General features: G+C 43.2%; 1 protein-coding gene across 5 annotated transcripts in view; it reads left to right on the top strand.

The window, feature by feature from the left end:
- The window catches only part of TSNARE1 (t-SNARE domain containing 1), a 461,757-nt gene that overhangs the window by 143,159 nt on the left and 296,537 nt on the right, over positions 1 to 22,061 (top strand). For all 5 annotated transcript variants that reach the window (XM_039549499.1, XM_039549497.1, XM_039549498.1 and 2 more), the window contains exons 4-5: positions 7,655 to 7,732; positions 14,772 to 14,841. In XM_039549499.1, coding sequence (XP_039405433.1) covers positions 7,655 to 7,732; positions 14,772 to 14,841 — 148 coding nt within the window. The remainder of the gene's footprint in view (positions 1 to 7,654; positions 7,733 to 14,771; positions 14,842 to 22,061) is intronic.

The raw sequence follows: 22,061 nt of genomic DNA, 5'->3' as shown, positions 1-22,061 counted from the left end.
AAGAATTTTGCCTTCAGGTAAAGCTTCATTTCTAAAACCAGAAAAAAAAAAGTATTTTGTACATTCATGAGAAGTTGGACAAATGGGGAAGATGATTAAAAAAGGAAAAAAAGAACAAGGGTTTATGAGTGTTAATGCAAACAGAGACCTTGAGTTAACCCGTAGGGAATTGAGTTCTTTAATGCACTGACCCTGCTGTGTGAGAAGAGGTTTGAGGGAGGATTGATGCAAACACCAGCTTCATCCCAATTTTTACGCCTGTAATTCCATAGGTGCCCCATCTTCGTGCTGTGGCCATGGTGAGGAGGCCCAGGCCTTTTGTAAAAAGTCACCTCACAAATCTGTAGCAAAGAGTCTCAGAGCTTTTCCATGTGAAACAGCCTCACATTTTCCAACACTGATGAAAATCATGTTGCCTGATGAGTATGATTTTTGCTTACATTTTCCTTTATCCCTTATTTCACTCAGATTTCATCAGCAGGAAATAAAAACCTCCCAAGCTTGCATGCCAGGAGCAACTTCACATTACACATGGTGCTGCTGCTTTCATTCTCTTCCATTTCCTTTTCTATTTTAAGCCCTTTGTTTTGAGGAAAGGAACTTTGTTCAAATACGCCCTGGGCCAATCCTTTCTGTCCTGGTGTTTGTTGAAGCTTTTCTTGACCAGTTTCAACAGGAGAGCAGAGGTGATAAGGAGAATCAAGGTTCCTGTGGATTATATGAAATGGGAAGGCAGTGGAAGACCAAAACAGTGTTTTGGCAGTGGAAGAGACCAAGGGCTGTGTGAAACATGGGATCAGACACCAGAGAATCCACAGGGAGGAACACCCTGGCAAGCTATTGAGTACTGGGGACTAAAGGACTTGTCTGGGGTGTGTTTAGGTGTCTGTGCATCCACTAATTCTTGCTTGTCTGTTTTCTTTAGCATTTTTTAATTCCCATCATAATTTTCTTCTTTGTCTTTACTCTTTTTCCTCCTTTGCCTCCTTCATTTTCTTCCACCTTTTCATTTTTATGCCAACTGTTGTGGAAAAAACTAAAATAAAGGCATGAATTTACCATTTTTCTCCAGAGCAAGTTGCTTTTCCTCTATGGCCAGCAGCCAGAAATCAATCTCTTCCTCTCCCTTGAGTTCATTTCCCAGTGCCAGAGGCACATGACTCTTGTGGATCTCTGTCTTCAATAAGGAATTCTTCTCTTGGATAATGCTACGAAAAGAGGGGAATTGAAGCCTTGCAATGACTCCAGTGGTCCTGGAGAAAGAGCAAAGTGCTGGATGGGTGAGACTCATCCACTCATCTGGGCTGTGGAAGGGTTGAGCCACAGGGCTGAGTGTGGTGGTGCTTGATCCGTATTGGTAGAGGTAAACTGAGGATTTGGGGTGGATGGTTTGAAATCAGAGTGAGCAGGCTGCTTCCTGCCTGCTTTTCACTCCTTGCAGGTGTTTCATGGTACAAAAGAGGAGTTTGGAGACCAAGTAACTTTCTGTGGGAGCTTCTTTGGCAAAAACGATGCTGTAACTTCAGTTAAAGCTTTTAAAGGAGAGAGGCTGCAGGAAATCGGAAATCTGTGACTTTCTTTAAGGAGACCACAGATATAATTTTTGGTGATGCTTTGGGGATAAATCCATGACAATTTGGGATGCTGAGTTGCTTTTCTACAGCCACATTAAGTATTGTAAGTAGAAAGATCAAATTATTGTTCTGTTTTTCCTCTTTTCCCCTTTTTTACTGGCGTTACTTTAATTACTGCTTCTTCTTCTTCTCTGCAGCTTTTAGGTTATTTTGAGTTTGCTGCAAAATTGAGTTCAGGGAGGCAATTGACTTCACCTGGCTGCAGAAAAGCCATTAGGAGCTCCAAATTAGTGTGAAATAATTAATAGGAAAGGAAGATTAACGTGGCAAACACGGGCGCTTTTCATTAACATTAAGCAAAAGGATGTTCATGTGGGTTCCTTTGCCATGTGTGTTGTCCTGGACCTCCAGCAATTCCCTTTGGACATTAATTATATCCAGATCACTCAAAACAAGACCTTATAGGCCTGGTCAGGCATCGTATTTGGCTTGTCTTGAAGAGGAACTGAAAGAAATTCCTGCTGGGATTTCTACTTCCTTACCAAAGCCACTGGTGGTGGTGCTTGGAGCTGTCGACTGTCCCAGTGCCTGGGAGCCCCAGGGATGCCCAGGTGCTGCAGAGCTATTTTCTCCCTCCTGAGCAGGACTGGGGGAAGCAGCCCATGTGTCCCTGGGTTCTGTTTTGCTCCAAGAACAGACACCACATCCCTCCACTGGCCAGTCCTCATCCAGAGCGTCTCACAGAATTGTGATGAATTAAAGATTATAACTGCTCTGAATCATGGAAAGTGATGCACTCTGAGTGTTCTCTGCTACACTGGTTGCAAAAATCATATGTAAGGCTTGCATGGATTTTTAAGCTTCTCAACCACTCCTTGAAACTCCCTGAAAGGAGATTGCAGCCAGGCTGGGGTCTGTCACTCCCCCCAAGGAGGAAGTGGTAGAAAAAAAGAGGAAATGGCCTCAAGATCCACCAGGTGAGGTTTGTATTGGATATTAGGAACAATTTCTTCACTGAAAGGGTCGTCAGGCATGGGAACAGGCTGTCAGGGGTAGTGGCTGGTAGTCACCATCCCGGGACGTATTTGAAAGATGTGTAGATGTGGCACTTTAGGCACACGGTTTAGTGGTGGATTTGGCAGTGCTGGGTTCATGGTTGGATTCAAAGGTCTTTTCCAACCTAAATGATTCAATGATTCAGTTTTCCTTTTTCTTTTTTTCTTTCTTTCCTTTTTTTTTCCCCTCCTTTTTTTGTGCTGATGCAGAGTGTGACAGGTAACACAGAGGTCTAAGATGCCGGCCCTGCATAGCAGATGGGTGTGAGGCAATGTTGCGTGGCTGGATTCAACCTTGCTGCAGTCTCACAGATTTTTTGCCTAGAGGAAGCAATTTCTGGGGTAAAACTCCACACCCAAATTACAAAGTTCCTCAAGATCCCATTCACAGCATTGACGCACTTTGCTTTGGAAGAGCAGGTATTGAAAAGCTCTTTTTTCCATCTGTTGCACTTACCTGGGTGCCTGTGGGGCTTTTCAGGCAAAGGAAAGAAGAATTAAATAGGCAAATATCAGAAATGCCAATGTTAGCTGCTGCTGCTGCTTTAGGAATTGGTGGGGTTTTGAGTGACCTGGTGTGGTGGAAGGTGCCCCTGCCCACGGTGGCAGGAACAGGTGATATTTAAGGTCCCTTCCAACCCCAAACATTCTATGATTTCTATGAATAAAAATAAATACAAAAGCAATAAATATAGCAGGGCATCACTGTATGCTAGGCAGGGAGAAGGCTGAACTGATTGCAGAGGAAGTTGAGCTGTCCTGGGATCCAAGGAGATTTTCCTGGAAAAAAAAATGGGGAAAATAAATGGAAACAGAAAAAATGGTTTTTTTTGAAATGTCCAGTTAAGGAAGTAAAGGAGAAACCATTTGTGTGTGGGATTCTGTAACACATCCACTGCAAAACCTTCACAGCCTTGAGGACCCACAGTGTAAATAAAAGTCATTTTTTCCTGGCTGCGACCCTGAACTCTGTTAGTGTCAGGGGTATTTAATGCATAACATCATTTAATGCATATCAGAAACCTCCTACTCCTTCTTGGGGAATCCTAATATTTAAGTATTCACTTGATGTAATCAAGATGTTTAATTTTTTATCAGACTTCACATCCACTTTACTTCTCAGTCTGGGTTTTTCTTCCTTGGCTTGGTAGTACAGATGCGGTTTTGCTTTGCTTTCCACTGCTGTTTCTAAATTGTTCTGCTTGTCTGCTTGAATTGCTGCATCCTCCATGAATAGTTACAACATCTCAGCTTGATGTGTTGAAGCTTGAAATTGGAGTAGTTAAAACAGCCTCCTTGTTACTATTTTCTTTTCTTTTGCAAAATAAAAACAAAATAAAACCAGAGCTGGCAGCATGCTGTGACACAAAATAAAAGTCCAGGAGCAGGAAACTGCAAGCCAGATAGAGTGCAGTTTCCTCAGAAAAAAACATTCTCCAACAATTGCATTTTCTAAGTAATTGTTTGGAAATTTTGGACAAAGGTTTCATTTGCCTTGTTGGGGTTTTTTTTAGATTTAATTTGCATTTTTTTTAGGTGGGAGGGTGATTGTGGGTGCTGTTGGATAGGTGTGGACTGAGAGGCCTTTGAGGGGGAGTTCATAACCTCACAGTCCTCTTTCATTTAAATGAATAAATAATCTTCACTACAGTGAATACATGGAGACTTAAAAAATGAAGTATTTCCATTTATCCAGAGTATGGTCCTCACACATTGTCCTGTTATATTTTGACTCTTTTCCATTAGGGAATTGTGGCACAGGGTAAGAAAATTGGTCTCTCACCAATAAGTATAAATAAATCTCACCCTCCCAAATTAGCGCCTGAATTTTTGGGTAGTTTTTAACTTCATGGAACAACTCTGGACTCCCAGTGTTGCTCGGTGTTTCTTTCTCAGGTGTGCACAGTCTGTGCAGTGAAATTGGTGCTTCTCCTGCCTTTTGCAACATTTGGGATATTTCATCTTTGGTCTTGGTGTGACTTTGGCATTTTAAATGAGTCCTCAGAGGTACCTGCTGGATGCTGTGCAGGAGTGTCCCCACATGGGAACACACTGAAGTCTGCAGTCTGGATTATTTGGATGATTCCCAGCTGGGTGATTACAACTGAGGTCTTGAGGAAGTTCCCAGCCCTTGGTTTGGTTGCTTCATGGTTCATCTGCGGCTTTGTCCAGTACCTCAGTGCATATAGAGTCAGGATTACTGGGCCAGGCTAAAAATCTGTTGAGGTAAATTCAGTGTTTCTAAGGAAAGAATAGAAATAATGAAGTTAAATAAACCCTCCCCACCTCCTCTAAAAAAAACCCCCACCCATCCAAAATGAGTTCTATCCCAAAATGTGCAGATCAATTTTCTCTGGAACATGTTAGCACCCTGGAAATCCAAGATTTCCCCCCTCCTAAAATGGGGGTCATCAGAATCTGTAAAGATCTAGAAATCTTATCCTGTGCTGCTCTTTTGCCAGTGATTTAATGAGAGCTGGATCTTGTGAGTAACAAGTGACATTCCTGGGGGACAGGGGAATTTCTGCTGTTCTGCAGCCTCATCTCTAAAGCAAAGGAAAGGAGTGTCTGGGACAGTTGTTTTAGGAGGAATTGCAGGAAGAGAAGAGTGAGAAAATCTCTATCAATGAGGCCTTGTGCATTTGGATTAAACACCATTCAATTCCCTGGATTTGTGTCATCCTGACAGGCTGATCCATGATATTATTTACAGCTGTTACAGGGCTGAGCCATGAGTGTGAGAAGCAGTGGAAAATCATCTCTCTGGTGTGCAGCTGCTCCTCCAGCACTGGGAGATGCATCCTCAGCCGTAACCTGAGCACTGCATCCAGCAGGCTTCTCAGTTTGCCCAATTTCCCTAAATTTTGCCTTGCTCCATCGCTGGCTTTCTGCTCTGCCAGGTGCAGATTGGGTGTGGGGTGTTTTAGCAGCTTAGGGAAATCTGGTTAAGGGATGAAGAGCAGGTCAGAGTTCCAGTCTGCTGACTGGAAGAAATTGATCTCAGCTCCTGTTTGAGTCTGTGATGCTTCACCTCAGAGGAACAGCTGGGGAATAGCAGGGGCTGTTGGGCTGTGTTGGGTGGAGGAGCCCTGGGGTGCTTTAGAACGTGACCAAAGTTTCAGGTAGAGCAGCTTCTGGGAGCCCTACAAAAGCTGACACAGGTGGGAGGCAGAATAGGCCTGAAAACCATGGGAAAATCTTCTGGAAAGCTGCTGCCATAAAACTGGTGCCAAAGACATAGTTACAAATGAGTGTTTCTCTGGTGACTGTGCCCAATCAAAATTGAAATGCTTGTTTAAATCTTATTTTCGTGACATATCCTTTCTCTGTAATATGAACTTAACACAGTCAGAGTTATTAGTGTTAAGCTGAAGGAAGGTAGATTTAGATTGCATATTAGGAATAAATTCTTCCCTGTGAGGGTGGTGAGGCCCTGGCACAGGGTGCCCAGAGAAGCTGTGGCTGCCCCATCCCTGGAAGTGTTCAAGACCAGGTTGGATGGAGCAACATGGTCCAGTGGAAGTTGTCCCTGCCCATGGCAGGGAGTTGGAAGGAGATGGTCTTGAAGGACCGTTCCAACCCAAACCATTCTGTGATTCTGTGATTCTCTGGTATAGCTCAGTCCAACATCACATCACTCCTTTTCTGGGGATGATGAAAGTGTGGAGAAGGTTGGAATTGTTTCAGGGATTTTAAAGCTGGGAAATGAAGTTAAAAACAAAACATGAAACAAACCAAAGCAAACAAAGAAGCAAAAAACTACCTAAAACAGACAAACAAACAAAATACTACAACAAAAAAAGGCAAAAAACACCCCAAACAATTCCACCTACACCTGCCACCCTGAAACCCCAAAATATTCAAACCCTCACTTCAGTGTTCTCCTTGCAGGGCAGATTTGAGTACCTTGGCTAAAGTGGACCTTGGAAATGAAATTGTGAGAAATTTTCTGGGCATCAGCAGAAAAAATTCCTGGCACTGACTCATTGCCCCTTGCACTTGAGCTATCAGGTAGAAATAGGAAGAGGAGCCTCCCTTGGGGGTTAGGAGAGGAATGTGTGGAGGTCCCATCTGAGCTCCCACCTCCCTCCTGCTGATGCCTTTTCTTGGTCTTAAAATCAAGAGTCAGACACGGTTAGAAGGGAAAAAGGGATTTTACTTTGTATTTATTTTAAGGATCCTTAGGTGCACACATCCAGGTTGAATGCACCTCAATGCCCACTGCAATGCACACCCACCATAGATCGGGTATAACATTATAGGTGTTACTAATTAGCACATCTATCAAAGATTCCCCAATGAGAGGCTCAGGTGAGCCCCCTCCCCAAGGAACCTTCCCCTGGATGGTTCTATCTTAGCTTACAGAATGTGTCCTGGAGAGGACCTTGGGGTCTGGCATACTATCCTCTACCTAAAAAGCTTCTAAAATGTTTGGTCTCCTGGCTGAACAAACAAGTCCAAGAATGTAGGCAAAAAGCACTAAGAATACAGAAGTTGTAAAAAGGTACAAAGGGGTATAAAAGAAAAGGCAAAAAATCTTCATGGCATCACCATCCCAAAAGCTTTGACCCCATGGGGCAGGTGCCCTCTGCTCACTTCTTCCTCCCCTTTTCCATAGGCAGGACCTGCTCATGGGCCCTCCTGCTCTGTAAAGTGCTGGTTGACCATCACTTGGCATTGTGGTCTCTTGTTCAGTCGTGGTTCTGACACTCCCACTTCATAGATGAGGTGGAATTATTTCTATTCTGATTGCTGATGATCCCTACAATTGCCATGTCAATCCATGTGGGCTGCACCCCCTGTGTTGCAGCAGCATCTTCACTGTCCTGGTGGTGTTGGGTTTGTCTGTCCAGTGCAAGTTCCATGACCAGGCACTGTGTAAAGCTGCATCAGAACACCCTACCTGGGCTAAATTTCTGCAGCAAGGAGGAACCTACATTCTCCCTTTCAAAGCACCATCCCCCTTTCAGAGTGATTGGTGGTGTCCAGTATTAATACAGTTTTTTTCTGTTTTTCTCTTCACAGCCACCCAGATTGATCCCAGCGAACTGCAGGAACTTTTTCAGGAGACTTCAGCCAATGTCTTCCGAATTAACTCCAATGGTGCGTAAAATGAAAGGTTTCCCGGTGCGTTCTGTGCTGCCCTGCAGATGATTCCTGTGCATGGATACAGCCCCTGGCAGCTCCTCTTGTCAGGGAGCAAATATTAATGCAGCTTTTCTGCTGCTGCATCTCACAAGCAGCAGCACATGTCCAATACACAGCTCCTTATAAGATGTAAAAATATTCCACCATATGTTCCATCCAACAGGCACAGATATATTCCAATCCTTGCTGAGACCACATCCTTTTTCTATTTTTAATTGTGTCATCTGTTACAATAGAGAGTTAGAGCTCAGAAAGGTGGAACAAGCCGGGCTCGTTTTCCAATATGTTGCAGCACTACTGTGTTCAGAGCCTGTCACATGAGCTTGCAAAACATCTGTCTCCCTTAGAAAAACACCAGCACCAAAACTCTGCTGTTCTTCACTCTGTAGGCTGGGAAGGGGTGCTATTTCTCCTCATGGCTCCCCAGCCCCTAGAGGTGCAGTCTTCTTTCCTTTGGAACAATCTCTGGCTCATCAGTTTTGTTGGGTTAGGCTGGAGGAATTTATCTTGCAGACAGATATGAACTGTCATTGCTGAATGGAAGGTAATTCCATAGTACCCCAGTTCTAAAATACACCAGTGTCAGACAGGGATCTAAACTGTTTTTATGATAGACTTTGAAATTGCTTTAGAACCACTTGGACAGCTTCGGTGTCTGTTTTTTCTGTGTCTTGGGTGACAGAGAGGCCTGGCCTAGGTGTGGGGAAAGGATTTAAGTGCCTCCTTATTTGTGTAATTATTCCCCAGTGTGTCCCAGGGGTGGAGCCCCAGTTGTTGTAGCAGGGTATCCTTGTTAGAAGAAGGATGGAATTAAAAACTTATAAAACAAAGTTGTCTTTACTTTTGATGAGTTGTGTACGCTCCATCTGCCAGGAAAATTCAAGCACCAGTTTTTCCATGACTACAAGGGTTCGGTGACTCTTGTATTGGTGACCCACATCCCATGTAAAAAAGGGATTATGGCCACTGTGGCAGCTTGAACCTCCCAGCTGTGGCCGCAGGTCCTTGGCTTGCAGGCGGGTGAACAAACACACCATAACACACAGAAATACCTGCATGAGCACCACTTTTTGTTGCTCCAGCACCAATGGTTTTAATTTGACAATGGCAGTGGTGAGTGGTAGTAGCACTTCTGCTTCCAAACTGAGGGCTCAGACTGAAGTTGTGCAACCTACTCATGAGTCTGTGTGTGCTGTTCCTGCCCAAACTGGCTGGGTTAGGGCTGACTTGATGTGTCCCTGTGCTTTAATCACAACTCCTTCTATGGTGGAGTTTCTGCTGAGAAAACATAAAGGTGAATGGCACATCTCTTTTGAAATGCCACAACCCAATTTCTGTTTTCACTCTTTGTTAGAATTGCATTAACCCCTTCAATTCATGTTTGACAATCTCTGCTGCTGTTATTTCTCCTCTTGAGATGGTGATGATGTGTTTTCTCTTAAGAGTTGCCTGAATTGAATGCTCTGTGAAGCAGGTAATGACAATGCCCATACTTAAAACTATTTTGCAAAAAATGGAGAGGGTGCAGAGAAAAGCCAAACCTGTTTGATGTCTGAAAATCAGACCTTAAAATTCGTGCCATCCCAATTTCTGTTTGAGACATCTAAGAGGACTCGATCGTGATAAGTACCTCTCTAGGAGGAAAGACATCAAATAGATAGCAAGGGGCTCATTAATCTGTCGTTCTCACACAGAAGGAGATCAGGAGATAGGAATTAAAGCTACACAAATTTCAATCCTTCTGCATGAGGATAAGCAGCCATTAGAACTGCTTATGGAGGGGGCTCGATGGATTTGGCTTTGCCACGAACCTTTCAGTCAAGATTCAAATGTCTTTTTACAAGATACACTTTAGTCCAACTGCAGTCTACAGTCTTGATGTGGGAGTGATGGGACAAAATTTTATGGGAGGAAATCAGATTGGATAATCAGAACTGCTCTCTCTGGCTTTTAAAATCTATGAATCTATGAATCTATAATGCCTTTTAAAGTGCTTTCAGGTTGAAGAAATACCCATAAGATACTCTGGTGTTGTTGCTGTGTTCACTACCCATAGTATTTTTTGTCTGATAAAACCAGTTTATTTTTTACAGTCTTTCCCCAAAAAAGTGGGTAAAGCTTTTCAGGGGAAGGCTGCTGAGTGTACTGCTAAGATCTGGCAGAGCTAATCCACTTTAGGTAAAGAACTTTTGAGGGTTAGAAAATGGGGAAGAATGCCCATGATTCTTTCTGTACCATAAAGTCTCTTCAGGAAACTCGGGAAGCTCTGACTTGGAGGATGGAGAATAAGTCAGTGCTGTTGTTTGTGTAGCACCATGAAAGTGGCTGAGCAAGAAATGAGCATCTACATTCCAGATGCTCAGCAGATGATGGGGTTACTCCTCTTGTGCCAGGTGTGATGTGTTGAACATCCTACAAATTCATAAATCCCATCACAGCTCCTCTTTCCCTCCTTTTCCTGGCTTTCTGCAGCCTCTCTGGGGTTTTTCAGGTTCCCCGCTGTGTTTGCAGATCAAACCACGCACCTGAAAGGCTCTTCTCCCTCTTGGGGTGCTAAAGATCATAGAGTCATGGAGTCGTAGAACCATTAAGGGTGGAAAAGACCTCCAAGATCTCCAAGTCCAAGCTTTGGCTGAATGCCACCAAGGCCACTAAACCTTGTGAAGTGCCTTGTCGATTTATTTTTGAACACTCCCAGGAATTGTGACTTTGCCCCTTCCCTGGCCAGGCTGTTCCAAGGTGTCAGGAGCTGGCCATGTTATGCTTTTGTTGTTTAGGTTCTAAAAATCCCAGGTTGTGGCCTATCTCTGCAATACTTTTTATGTCTTTGGGGAATGACTATTTTTAATGAAACAAGAAGTCAACTTTGTACCGGGATTTTAAAGCACCATTGAATTTTATTGAGTAACACTGCAGAAGTAATAAACCCTGTGTACTTTGTCCCTCTTTGCTGTCCTTTTTGCAGAATTCTGAGCCTTTGGGGTGACTTAAATTCTTGGTCACTTCAGGATTTGTTTCCTGACCAAGGGGGATTTTATAGCTCTGAGTTGATTGTGGCTGTTCTCACCTATAAATGCTTCCTACTCCCTTTTTCTGCCATGAAAATGGAAATCTTCCTTATTTGTTGAATAGAAATCTTAGCCAGGACAGCTGGCTCTGTTTATGTGCTACTGAATCACTCTCCTGCCAGGTCATGAGCTTATAGACTTTTTTTTATGCCATCTCTTATGGAAGTGTGAAGGGATAAAGGGAGATTTTTCCTAATCTTTGCATCTGCTTTCTCTCTCTTAATCTTTTGGGGCTGTCCCTGTTGAAAATGGGGAAGGTTCATAGAATCATAGAGTCATAGAATGGTTTGGGTTGGAAGGGACCTTAAAGGTCATGTTGTTTCAACCCCCTGCCATGGGCAGGGACACCTTCCACGAGACCAGATTTTCACATAGTGCCTTGACTTTTGCAACTTTTATGTTTTGTTTGTTTGGTTTTTTTTTTTTTTTAATTTAGTTGATTTTCCTATCAGGACACAAAAAGAAGCTCAACTACTGCCTGAATTTGTCTCATTTATGTCTTTTTTTTTCTACATATTTTTATCAAGGCTTTACATTTTTTCATGTATAACTTTTAGCTGCCTCTTAGTAAGTGTCTTATAAATAAGTACAATAAATAACACTCCTAAATGAAGTTGCTCTGGTGCATCTTGTCTGATCTGTGGAGAATATACTGGAGGAATCAGACCTGTGCTGGCCAGATGGAGAACCTGAACTCTCTAATGGGGTCTCTTGCCTCTCTAATTCCTGCTCCTCACTCATTAATGACTGCCCATAACAGGTTGGTACCATGTGCAGTCCCATTACCTTGATCTTAAAGGCTGAGTAAAGGATTTTTCCAGCTCCCTCAGGTGTGATAGAGTCTCCATGGCCATCTCAGGATGGTTTCTTATCCCCCACTGATTTAAGGATTGCAATGGCACAGACAGCTTGGGCCAAGCTCTCTGTTCAGTAAATCAATGCAGCTCCAACATCACTGATGCCTTGTGAGTGTGTCTCATCCTGGAGGACTCGGGTGTGCCTTTTAATAACAAAAAGTACAAGGCTTTTAAAATAAGATTCCTGTTTTAAGAATGGCTTCATACATCCTTCCAGCAGAGCTTGATGTTTTGCTCCTCTGATCAAATTACTGCTCATGTTACCAGAACTGGTACCTGGAGAGGGACATTCCACATCCAGCACAAGAACTGCACAGATTTTGATAAAATCATTCTTGGTCAAAGCAAGTTAGATTTAGCCCAGAGTAGCTCAGATTTAATTATAGAATCATAGAATGGCTTGGGTTGGAAAGGTTGAAGATCACTTGTTTCCAACCTCCTGCCATGGGGCAGGGACACCTTCCACTATCCCAGATTGCTCCAAGCCCCATCCAACCTGGCCTTGAACACTTCCAGGGATGGGGCAGCCACAGCTTCTCTGGGCAACCTGTTCCAGGGCCTTACTACACTCATAGTAAAGAATTTCTTCCTACTATCCAGTCTGAACCTGTCCTCCATCAGAGTAAATCCTCTCCCCCTTGTCCTATCACTTCATGCCCTTGTCCAAAGCTCCTCTCCAGTTCTCTCTGGAGCCTTCTCCTCCCCAGGCTGAACAATCCCAGCTGTCCTGGCCTGGCTCCAGCCCTGTGATCATCTCCGTGGCCGCCTCTGGATTTGCTCCAACAGATCAACATCCTTCTTGTGTTAGGGGTCTCAGAGCTGGATGCAGTCGAGGTGGGGTCTCATGGGAGGAGGGTAGAGGGGAAGAATCAGCTCCATAGAGCTTCTGGCCACTCCTTTTTTGAGGTAGCCTGGGATACTTTTGGCTTTCCTGGGATTCAGGAGACTCATGTTGGAGTCTTAGTCCTGCTATTTTCCAGATGAGGGTTATATCAAATGGTGACCTTTGGCTCCTCCAGAGTGCATAACTCGTCATTTTGAGATAACTGACATTTATTTAGTTGTCTAAATACTATGTTTGAACTGGAATATTAGGTAAAATTATTGGATAAGAGCTTAATCCCAGGTCACTTTCTCATCTGACTGACAAACGCTTTCCTCACCCCTTGCATTTATGTCTCAGATTCTTTTCACCTTTTTGTGGGTTTTCTAAAATACTGAACAAATCTGACAGCTCCTTGATTTGCCTCAGTGTACAATGGCGTGAGTGTGAAGTCTTGAACTGTTTTGTACAGTAGGAAAGCTGCTTCCCACTCCAGTCTTCTCCAAAGCAGGCGGCAGCAAAACTCACTTGGAATTGTCCTTATTTTTGCAGGTCGGGTTAGAAAGGTTCATGGATGCTGTAGCTGCTGGTTTTGTTCTGGAGTTGCACACATGATGTTAACTTGTTCTTACAAATTCAATGTCCTCACAGGTCTTTTCTTCACCTCGGCTTGCTGTCTGTTCTCCAAGGACCACACTCTGCTTTGTTCCAAAGGGTTGATGGGTCCAAAAGTATTTTTAGTTGATGCAAGACTTCGTATTTGAACTGGACAGCATGTGGATTCCATGGGGAATTGATTTGTTAGGATTGTGGACAGGGAAAGAGGGAATTATAATATCCATGAGATCTCTGCAGGGTTAGTGCTGTCCTTCTACAGAAGCAAATGGTTATTAGTGAAAACTTCCAATTTATTCTTTAAAACATTGTACTTCCAGCAAAGAGTAATTATTAGCTCAGTTATAGACAATTCCTTGAGGCTTTATCTTACTGAATCTCCAAACTCAGCAGTAAAAACTGTTACTGAGAACTAGCATTGGTGGAAATACATGGTGGTATTCAAGGTTTTTTTTAATATTTATGTAGTTCAGGCACATTAGTAACTTTTTATGCTGTTTAGTGACTTTTGGTGTCAAGCCAGCAGAATCCAAAAGAGAAGAGAGGATTTTGTCAGTGGAAATATAATTAAGTGGCTTGTTCAAAATTACAGGCCAAGTCCAAGTCTGCAGAATCATTAAAACAGAGGATTTCTTAAATTTCTGCAGAAATAATTGAGCCATGTTTCTAATCTGTTCTTCTTTCTATCCTTAAATATTGAAGCGTGACTGATAATGGGTTATGGGTTTTTACAACTGGAAACGTCCTGAGAGAAATCCCACATGCAAATACCAAGAATGTAATTTATTTAACATGTTCCATTGTGGGAAATCTTGAAGTGCTTTTCTTGCTCACTGTGCTAAGTCCAAAAGTAGTGACCTGTTGTTAATTTGAAATTGGATTTGAGACAGTGAAATTCAAGGGTGGAAAAAGACAACAGTACTGCTAGATTTCTGCTTTTATCTACACATACTTTTTTTTTTTTTAAATCTGAAGTCATTGCAAATTACAAAGCAAACTATGTTTCCACCTTCCAGCTGCTTTTAAGGTAGAGTATTCTCTTCTCCTGATGGAAAAGCCCAAGAAGTAGTTGAGCACAAACACAGGAGATGATTGCAGCTCCATTTTATCTGAGCCAAAAGAGAGACAACGTTTCGACTGTTAAAGTCTTGAACAAGAAGGTGGAAGATATCAGAGTAGACATCAGTTTTCCTCCTCTTAATTATTATTCAGAGCAATAAATAGCTATTATGCAATTTCTTGCCTCTTCATCAGGGGCACGTTTCCAGCTGCAGATGCTCCGTGCACAGTTCTGTATCACCTCAGGGCTGGAGAAGTCAGAGACCTGTGCAAGGTCCATGGAAATGAGGTTTTCCTGACAAGAGGTCATATTCCATCCTGTCATGGAATGTTATACAGGGATTCACCATTTATGCTTTCAAAGGACCTAGTTTATCATTCTGTGGCAATGGCTATTGGTAGATGTTGTCCCCTTTCTCTCACAGGTTACTTGTTCAAATACTTCATTGTATTTTTTTAAAAAATAAAATTAAATTAAAAGACAAACAACAGAACTAAGATCCAGTATTTTTTTTTTTTTTCTCTGAAAAGGTGTACTGCTTCTTTATCTTTTCTTTCTCTGCTGTTGACAGTGACCTCTCTGGAAAGAAGTCTTCGATCCCTGGGGACCTCAAATGATACTCAAGAGCTGCAGGATGGACTGTGAGTTTATTTTAAATTGTTGCAGATCTTTCTTTGTCCCAGCCTTTCCAGTTTTCACCCTCATCTATCCTCACCCTTTTTTCCATCCTTTTATTATAGCTGGACATGTTTTTGTCAGGATTACTTTGCTTTTTTCCGTTTCTGTCGGTGATTAATGGCAATAGGATGTGTATTGATCGTATAAAGCTTTGCTTGTGCTGGTTTCAGGTGGTAGAGAATGGTGTGGAGATAACACAAAAAAGATGGCCCACAGTGAAAGAGGGCACTCTGTGGTTCTGTAGGTGGAGTTATTTTTCTGGTTTTTGTTGTTTTCTTGTTGTTGGGGGTGGTGGTTATTTATTTTTAAAGTGAAGCCGGAGTAGGAAGCTGTGCTGGTTTTGGCTGGCATGGAGATAATTTTCTTCACAGTAGCCAGTGTGAGGCTATGTTTTGGATTTGTAATGAAAGCAGTGTTGATAATCCAGGGATTTTTTTAGTTACTGCTGAGCAGTTCTTACAGAGTCAAGGCCTTTCCTGCTTCTCACCTCACCCCACCACACCAGCGAGTAAGGAGTGAATGAGCAGCTGTGGGAGGCTAATTGCTGGCTGGAGTTAAACCTAAACAGATGTTTGTGTAGTTTTTTCTTTTGCCTTTTCTTTTACCCCCCAGTTCCACTTGGCCAAGGTACGTGAACCCAAGAGGAAAGAGAAAAGGGACTTGTGACAGGGGCATGTAGTGACACAACAAGGAGGAGTGGCTTCAAACTGAAAGGCAGTAGGTTTAGATTGGATATTAGGAAGGAATTCTTCCCTGTGTGGGTGCTGAGGCCCTGGCACAGGTTGCCCAGAGAAGCTGTGGCTGCCCCATCCCTGGAAGTGTCCGAGGCCAGGTTGGATGGGGCTTGGAGCAACCTGGGCTAGTGGAAGGTGTCTCTGCCCAAGGCAGGGGGTGTTGGAACCAGGTGATCTTTAAGGTCCCTTCCAACCCAAACTATTCCACAATTCCATGAAAAAAAAGGAGGGAAGAGGATTTTATAGGAGGAGAAGTGTGTTGTGCTGTTGGAAGCCGCATCACAGCATCATGTGGCACAACACTGACAAAATGAAACTTGCGTTGCAGTTGCAGTAGATACAGTTCATTAAACTGCCTCTTCCAGAGCTGTGTACACACAAACACGTACAGTTAGCTCTCACTGTATGTGTGCTAATTACAGAATTCAAATGGCTTTTCCAAATGTAGCACAATTCATTAAAGGTGCCTCCCTTCATGGAGCTTGCGCACAAAAACCAAGTGTTTAGGATATGGCTCTGATTTCGTGTGTGTGACTGCAGTTCCTGCTGAGACTTGGCTGAGAAGAAAGAGGAGAATTTGGGGTTTATTTCTATATTTGCCTGATGGACTTGGCTGACCTTTTCCATGCAATATAAACTCTCAGACCTGTTTGCAGTGTCTCTCCTTTTCTCTCCAATCCACTGCTTTCATCAGGGCATCAGATCTGCCCTAATTCACATATACTCTGTTTTGCAAACCAGAGCATTAAAAATAGTAATAGTAATAGTCAGAAGATTTGAAAGTAAATTTAGGAGATTGGAGAGGATGTAAGAGTATAAACTCAGCCTGTGGAGATCGATGTAATCAGGAAAGATGTTTACATGTACAAAATTATTTGCAGCATAAAGCACCTTAATAACTGCTGAAGATCCTTAACCCAGGAAAGACTCTGCATCATGCAGATACTGTGTCTGCTCTCCTAAACTATTCTCTTTTTTTAAATTAAATAATCAATTCCTCGACTCTTCAGAGCATTCCAGAAACATGGATGGATAATTTTCCCCTTTCCTGAGCAGTTACATAAATAGATGCATAAGGCACTAATTGCACTAATTATTTTTTGATCTTGGAATTACCATTAATTGTCCAGATAGTTAATGCAGCTTTTTTTTCAATTTTAACCGTGCTTCCCTACCCCTGTCATCAGCCCCAGAATTCCTCCAGCTGTCTCCTTGTTCATCCCCTCTCCCCATGCTCTAGCAGGTCTCCCATTTCTCCCATTTGACTTCTCGTATCTCCAGACAGAACAGTTCCAGGGTGCTCTGCTGAAGAGGACCAGCAGCTCCCTTCCCCTCAATCCTCCCTTTCTCTCATCCTGTCCTGACACTGACGTGTCCTTCCACTGCCCCCCCCTTTTTCATCACCAATGCAGGCAAACAGCCTCGGGTGCTCTACAAGAACCTCTGCTTGTCTCTTGTGAGAGCTGCACCAGCAAAAAGCAGTGTGCCATGAATCAGGAGAGCTGGCAGGGCTGCGTAGATCTCTGCTCAGGAAGGTCAGCTCTTCAGGTGAGACCTTTGGGGCAGTGCTTTCTGCTTCCCCGGCTGCAAATCATGGCTTAATCTTCCTCCTCTGCCACTTGACCCCTTTCCTTCAGAGGCTGATGTATGTCTCTCCTTGAACACCCTCTAGCTTGGAAGATGGGAGCAGTGAGGGAACATTTGGCAGGTTTATAGCCCTGGCTGTTAGGAAAACGACCATGTTTTTGGGTATCTAAGTAGTAAAATTGCCACAGTTTCTACTTTCTTGTTAAGTGGCTGTCACTCTGCCTAAAATGAGGCTGCCTAAAATTAGGCAGATGAGGGAAGGCAGAGTATTTGGGAATAGGGATTAATGCTGAATTGTTCTGCCACACAGGACATTCAGCAGCTTTGGACTGTAAACTGCAGAAGTTTTGCTTACCTAGCAGCAGGGTCCTGCTAAAACAGAAAAAAAAAAAAAGACCAAAGTTACCTGATTCCTTTTCAAATTCATGCAGACTTTCTGCCTCTTAAGAACATGACTCACAAAGGCATGAGATGAAGGCAGGATTCTTTCTGTCAAATTGGGCTATTCCCTATTCTGAAATAGTTTCTCTGCATCTGAGAGCTGAGTCTTTCAGAATAAGGATTGTATCTGTGGCGAGTGAATTTGGGAGAGTTTATCACAAGTGGAGTGCCAGCTCTAGTCAGTGAGACAGACTTGGCTGCTGCTGTGAGCAGGGTGTATATGGGACCCAAAGTGAATAATCCTGGTCAAAGCTCTTCCCAAAGCCAGCACAAATATTTGTGTGCTGCATGCTTGGAGCTGGATGTCCTGGCAAGTAAAACATAAATGCCCATACAAAACTCTTGGCTGAATGCAACTGGCTCTGGATTAATTGGGAAGGGAGTGGGAGCAAAAGGAAAAAAGGTGCATGGAACTGAGCTGTGGAGCTAAGGCCAAGAGGAAAAGCTGAGGCTTCCTCCAGTGACACAGGAAAAATCGACTGATTTGGTTTTTTTCTCTGACCTTTGGTTTAATAATCTAGGCTTCCAAGGCATTTATCTGCCTCCTTAGCCAGAGTATGTGGGATGAGGGGGTTCTCCAACATTAGGCACTGAAGGTAATGAGCTTTTAATTTAGGCAAATCAAATTAAACACCCAGGTAGAGCACTGTCTCCAAGAGTCAGTCTCTTTTCTTTTGACTGGTGTGGCTGGTTGGTCTCCCAGCATCCTCCACAAAGCGGCTGGCAGTGAACACATCCCTGTAACCCAGAAAATGCTCTCTGAGAAGTGTGTTAGAAGAAGAAAAACAATTTTAAAATCTTTCATTTTCACACAACCCAACCCCGTCTTACTGTGATCTCAAGAAAAGCAAAGTGGCCGTGTGGGCTGCAAGAGGCATTTGCTGACTGCCTGGAAGACACAAGATTGAGCTTGAAGTGGCAATGAAAGGTCCTTGATGTCCTTTCCTTGGAGGCTGGGTGGCTACAGAAGTGATCTGAGCTTTCCAAACGAGGCTGCCTGCACTGCTCACGTCAGAGAGGAGTTTCTCACCTTATTGGACATTTGACCGTGTGTCAAGAGGAATAAGAGCATTGAGTCACAATCACAGTTTATTACCCATTTTCAGGTGTGTCTGGGATGTAGCCCATGAGTCTTCACTCCATGGCATTTTTGGATCCTTCACTAGTCCTAGCAGAAGAACTTGCCTGTTCAAGAAGGAGTTATAAGAAGGATATTTTTGGGGCTTTTAGCACTGATGAGATTTTAGCACTGATGAGATTTTAGCATTGATGAGATTTACTAAAAAAAAGTGTCGATTTCTCCTGATTTGAGGAAAAAAAAAAGACTTCTGGATTTCACCTCACTTTTCCCACTGGTATTAATTTTTTTTAAGAAGTGCACATTATTGAAATATGTAGGATTTTTTTCCTGCACCAGAGAGAGGGCTCAGCTCTACATCTGCACAGTGTGAGAGAACAAACCTGCTTTTCTGATTGAACTGATACAAAACTTTGGTTAAAATGGTGCATGGCAGAGAATTCCTTTGGCCACAAAGGAGTTTCAAAGTATTTTCCAAATGGGGAAGCTGAGTTTGAGATCTGAGCTGCTTCAGGGTGAGACAATCCAAGAGTCCTGGAAAAGGCTGAAAGTTCAGCCTTTGTATTGCTGCTCTTACCTGTTTTTGGTCAAATATTAACTTCACAGAGCACCTCTTTTCCTTGGGCATGCATATATAGATTGTTATATTCTTTACTGGGATTGAAGGGAATTCCATCTTCCTCACCCTTCCCCAGCAAATTTGCATCATCACCAGAAGATTTTTTTGGGAACAGCAAAATCCCTTCATCAGTTTATTTTGCCAGCCTAAAATCGATGGAAGCCCAGGGTGAAGTATTGTCAGTTTGGGGTGCTTTTGGGAAGAGAAGCATCCACGTCCAAGCTGGAAGCCATTATGAACATCAGGAGTCTAAACTGTGAGAATGAGCTCTTCAGAGCTCTCAGGCTCGGTCTGAGGTGCTTTGCTGGATTTGTAGAAGCACTTTTGACCCGTGTTGACATTCAGGATAGAATCAGTCAGTTTGTGATGGGCTGGACTTATCTATGAGTCTTGCTTGGCACAGGTTGTTACACCCTCTTATGGGTAAGAACCTAAAGGTGCTTGCCTACATTATCTTGGTCTCTGGAGTCTGTCAAGCTTCAGCTCATCCTGGTAAGGTCAGAGAATCATGGAATGGTTTGGGTTGGATGGGATCTTGAAGACTGTATAGTTCCAGTGCTCCCTTTCCATGGACAGGGACACCTTCCATTAATCCAGGTTGCTCCAAGTTCCATCCAACCTAGCCTTGGACACTTCCAGGGATGGGGCAGCCACAGCTTCCCTGGGCAGCCTGTGCCAGGGCCTCAGCACCTTCAAAGCCAGGGATTACTTCCCAAAGTCCAGTTTAAACTTGCCCTTCTCAGTTCAAAGTTATTCCCCTTTTCCCTGTCACTCCATCCCTTGTCCAAAGTCCCTCTCCAGCTCTCTTGGAGCTCCTTTAGGCACTGGAAGGGGTTCTAAGGTCTCCCTGGAGCCTTCTCTTCTCCAGGTGAGCACCCCCAGCTCTCCCAGCTGTTCTCCAGAGCAGAGGGACTCCAACCCTCAGAGCATCTTTGTGTTCTCCTCTGGACTCAGTCCAACAGCTCCATATCCTTCTGATGTTGGTGACCCCAGAGCTCGACACAGCACTGCAGGTGGGGCCTCACGAGGTCATAGCAGAGGGGAAGAATCCCCTCCCTTGATCTTCTGGCCACACTTTCTTATGGTGCAGCCCAGGATGTGATTGGTGGCTCTTGGGGCTGTTGAGGTGCCTCAGTGTCGCAGTTGAGATGGACGTGACACTCATGAATCACTCACACCAACTCTGTTCAGAAGGCAAAAAGCTTATCTTTAATACCACACAGTGTCTTTCATGCTTTCTTAGCTGTTTACAGAGTTTTAAAGCACAACAAGCTTAATTCAACCAATCACCACACACCACTGGGTGATAATCACGCAGCATGTTTTTCTACCTCTACTTCAGCTATGCCTCTTTCCTACGGTCCTTCTCTAGCAGAAGTAACAGGCCTGAGCCATGATTTTACAAAGGCAACAAGGCCTTCATTTTATAAGGTTTTACCTGTATGCAACACCCCAGGGTGTCTGAGAAGCATTGGTGGGGTTGGCAGTTTTGGTGCAGGACTTGCCATTCTTTCACTTCTGAAATGGCAGCATTAGGTGTGGTGGCACACTGGGACATCTCAAGGGACACTACGTGACCCCCTGAATCAAGTGAGGGAACTGGCACTGGTATTTCATCTTTCAGTTTCTTCCTACCTAACTCATATTACACTGAGAAACGTAGTAGCCCTTGGCTTTTTGGGGAGGGTTGTGGGGTCATTTGTACCTTAGCTGGACCAAAGTGATCTTTGGACATTCCCGTGTTCCTCTGGCTGCTCCAAGGTGGTTGAATAGTTCCCCTCATAGCTTGAAGCCTCACCAACCTGCTGCAGAGGGGGATGAATCCATGTCCTTCAGCTTTTCTGAACTGACATGAAACAATAAAGACTTTTTTTCTCAGTTAATTTTACCATTTATGTGTATTGTTTCCCTTTTCTTTTCTTGTTTCACCATTATGTTTGATAAGTTGGAGGTATAGCTTAAAAATTTACTTTTTTTTAAAGTGTCTGTTAAAAAGGTTTTAATTCCTCTGGAATACAGATTCATTTAGAGCAGAATGATGTTTTAAAGTCATAATTTACGGAAAGAAGATTTGTTAAAGTAAATCAGACAGAAGCTTTTAAGTGTCAGCATGTTTAATTAAGGGTAGGATTTAATAATGTTTTATATGGTTTTGTTATACTGCTTGTAGAAGCTTTAAAAAAAAAAAGATTTCCATAAATATTTTGAAATGTCGTTTTGATTCCGTTAATATGTTAAACCCTTCAAAGTAATACCTTCCCTGTTCAACTCAAAGCAGTCGGATTAACTTTATCTATCCCCCATTTATCGCTGCTGGCATCAATTTCTGACAGGAAAAACCTTCTAGGTTTTGGCAGTAAAAATTGGTTGCCAGATTGCAACATTTGTATTTAACTGTATAATACACTCGCTGCCTTAATAACTGTATTTATGTGACACATCTCACCCTTAAGAATCCCAGAGCTCCTGATATGTGACATCCCTGTGATAAATTACAAAAGCTGGTGATGAACTGCAGAATTCTCCAATGATGATAAATTCATACACTTCTGAACTGCCTCTCCTGCTTAGAGAGGTCCTTGGAGTATCCCTTCACATGCTTGAGCAATTTCTAATGGTCACTACAAATCAATCTGTCAGCAAAGTTTTTCTTTTCAGTGTTTTTCCTCCCAAATCGTCCTTGCCAGAGTTCCGAGGTGGCCAGAAACCTTGGCCAAAGCGAAA

Source organism: Corvus cornix, chromosome 2, assembly GCF_000738735.6.
Source record: "Corvus cornix cornix isolate S_Up_H32 chromosome 2, ASM73873v5, whole genome shotgun sequence".
Classification (NCBI taxonomy): domain Eukaryota; kingdom Metazoa; phylum Chordata; class Aves; order Passeriformes; family Corvidae; genus Corvus; species Corvus cornix.
Note: the sequence above shows the minus strand (reverse complement) of the source record. Positions and strands in the feature narration are given on the sequence as shown.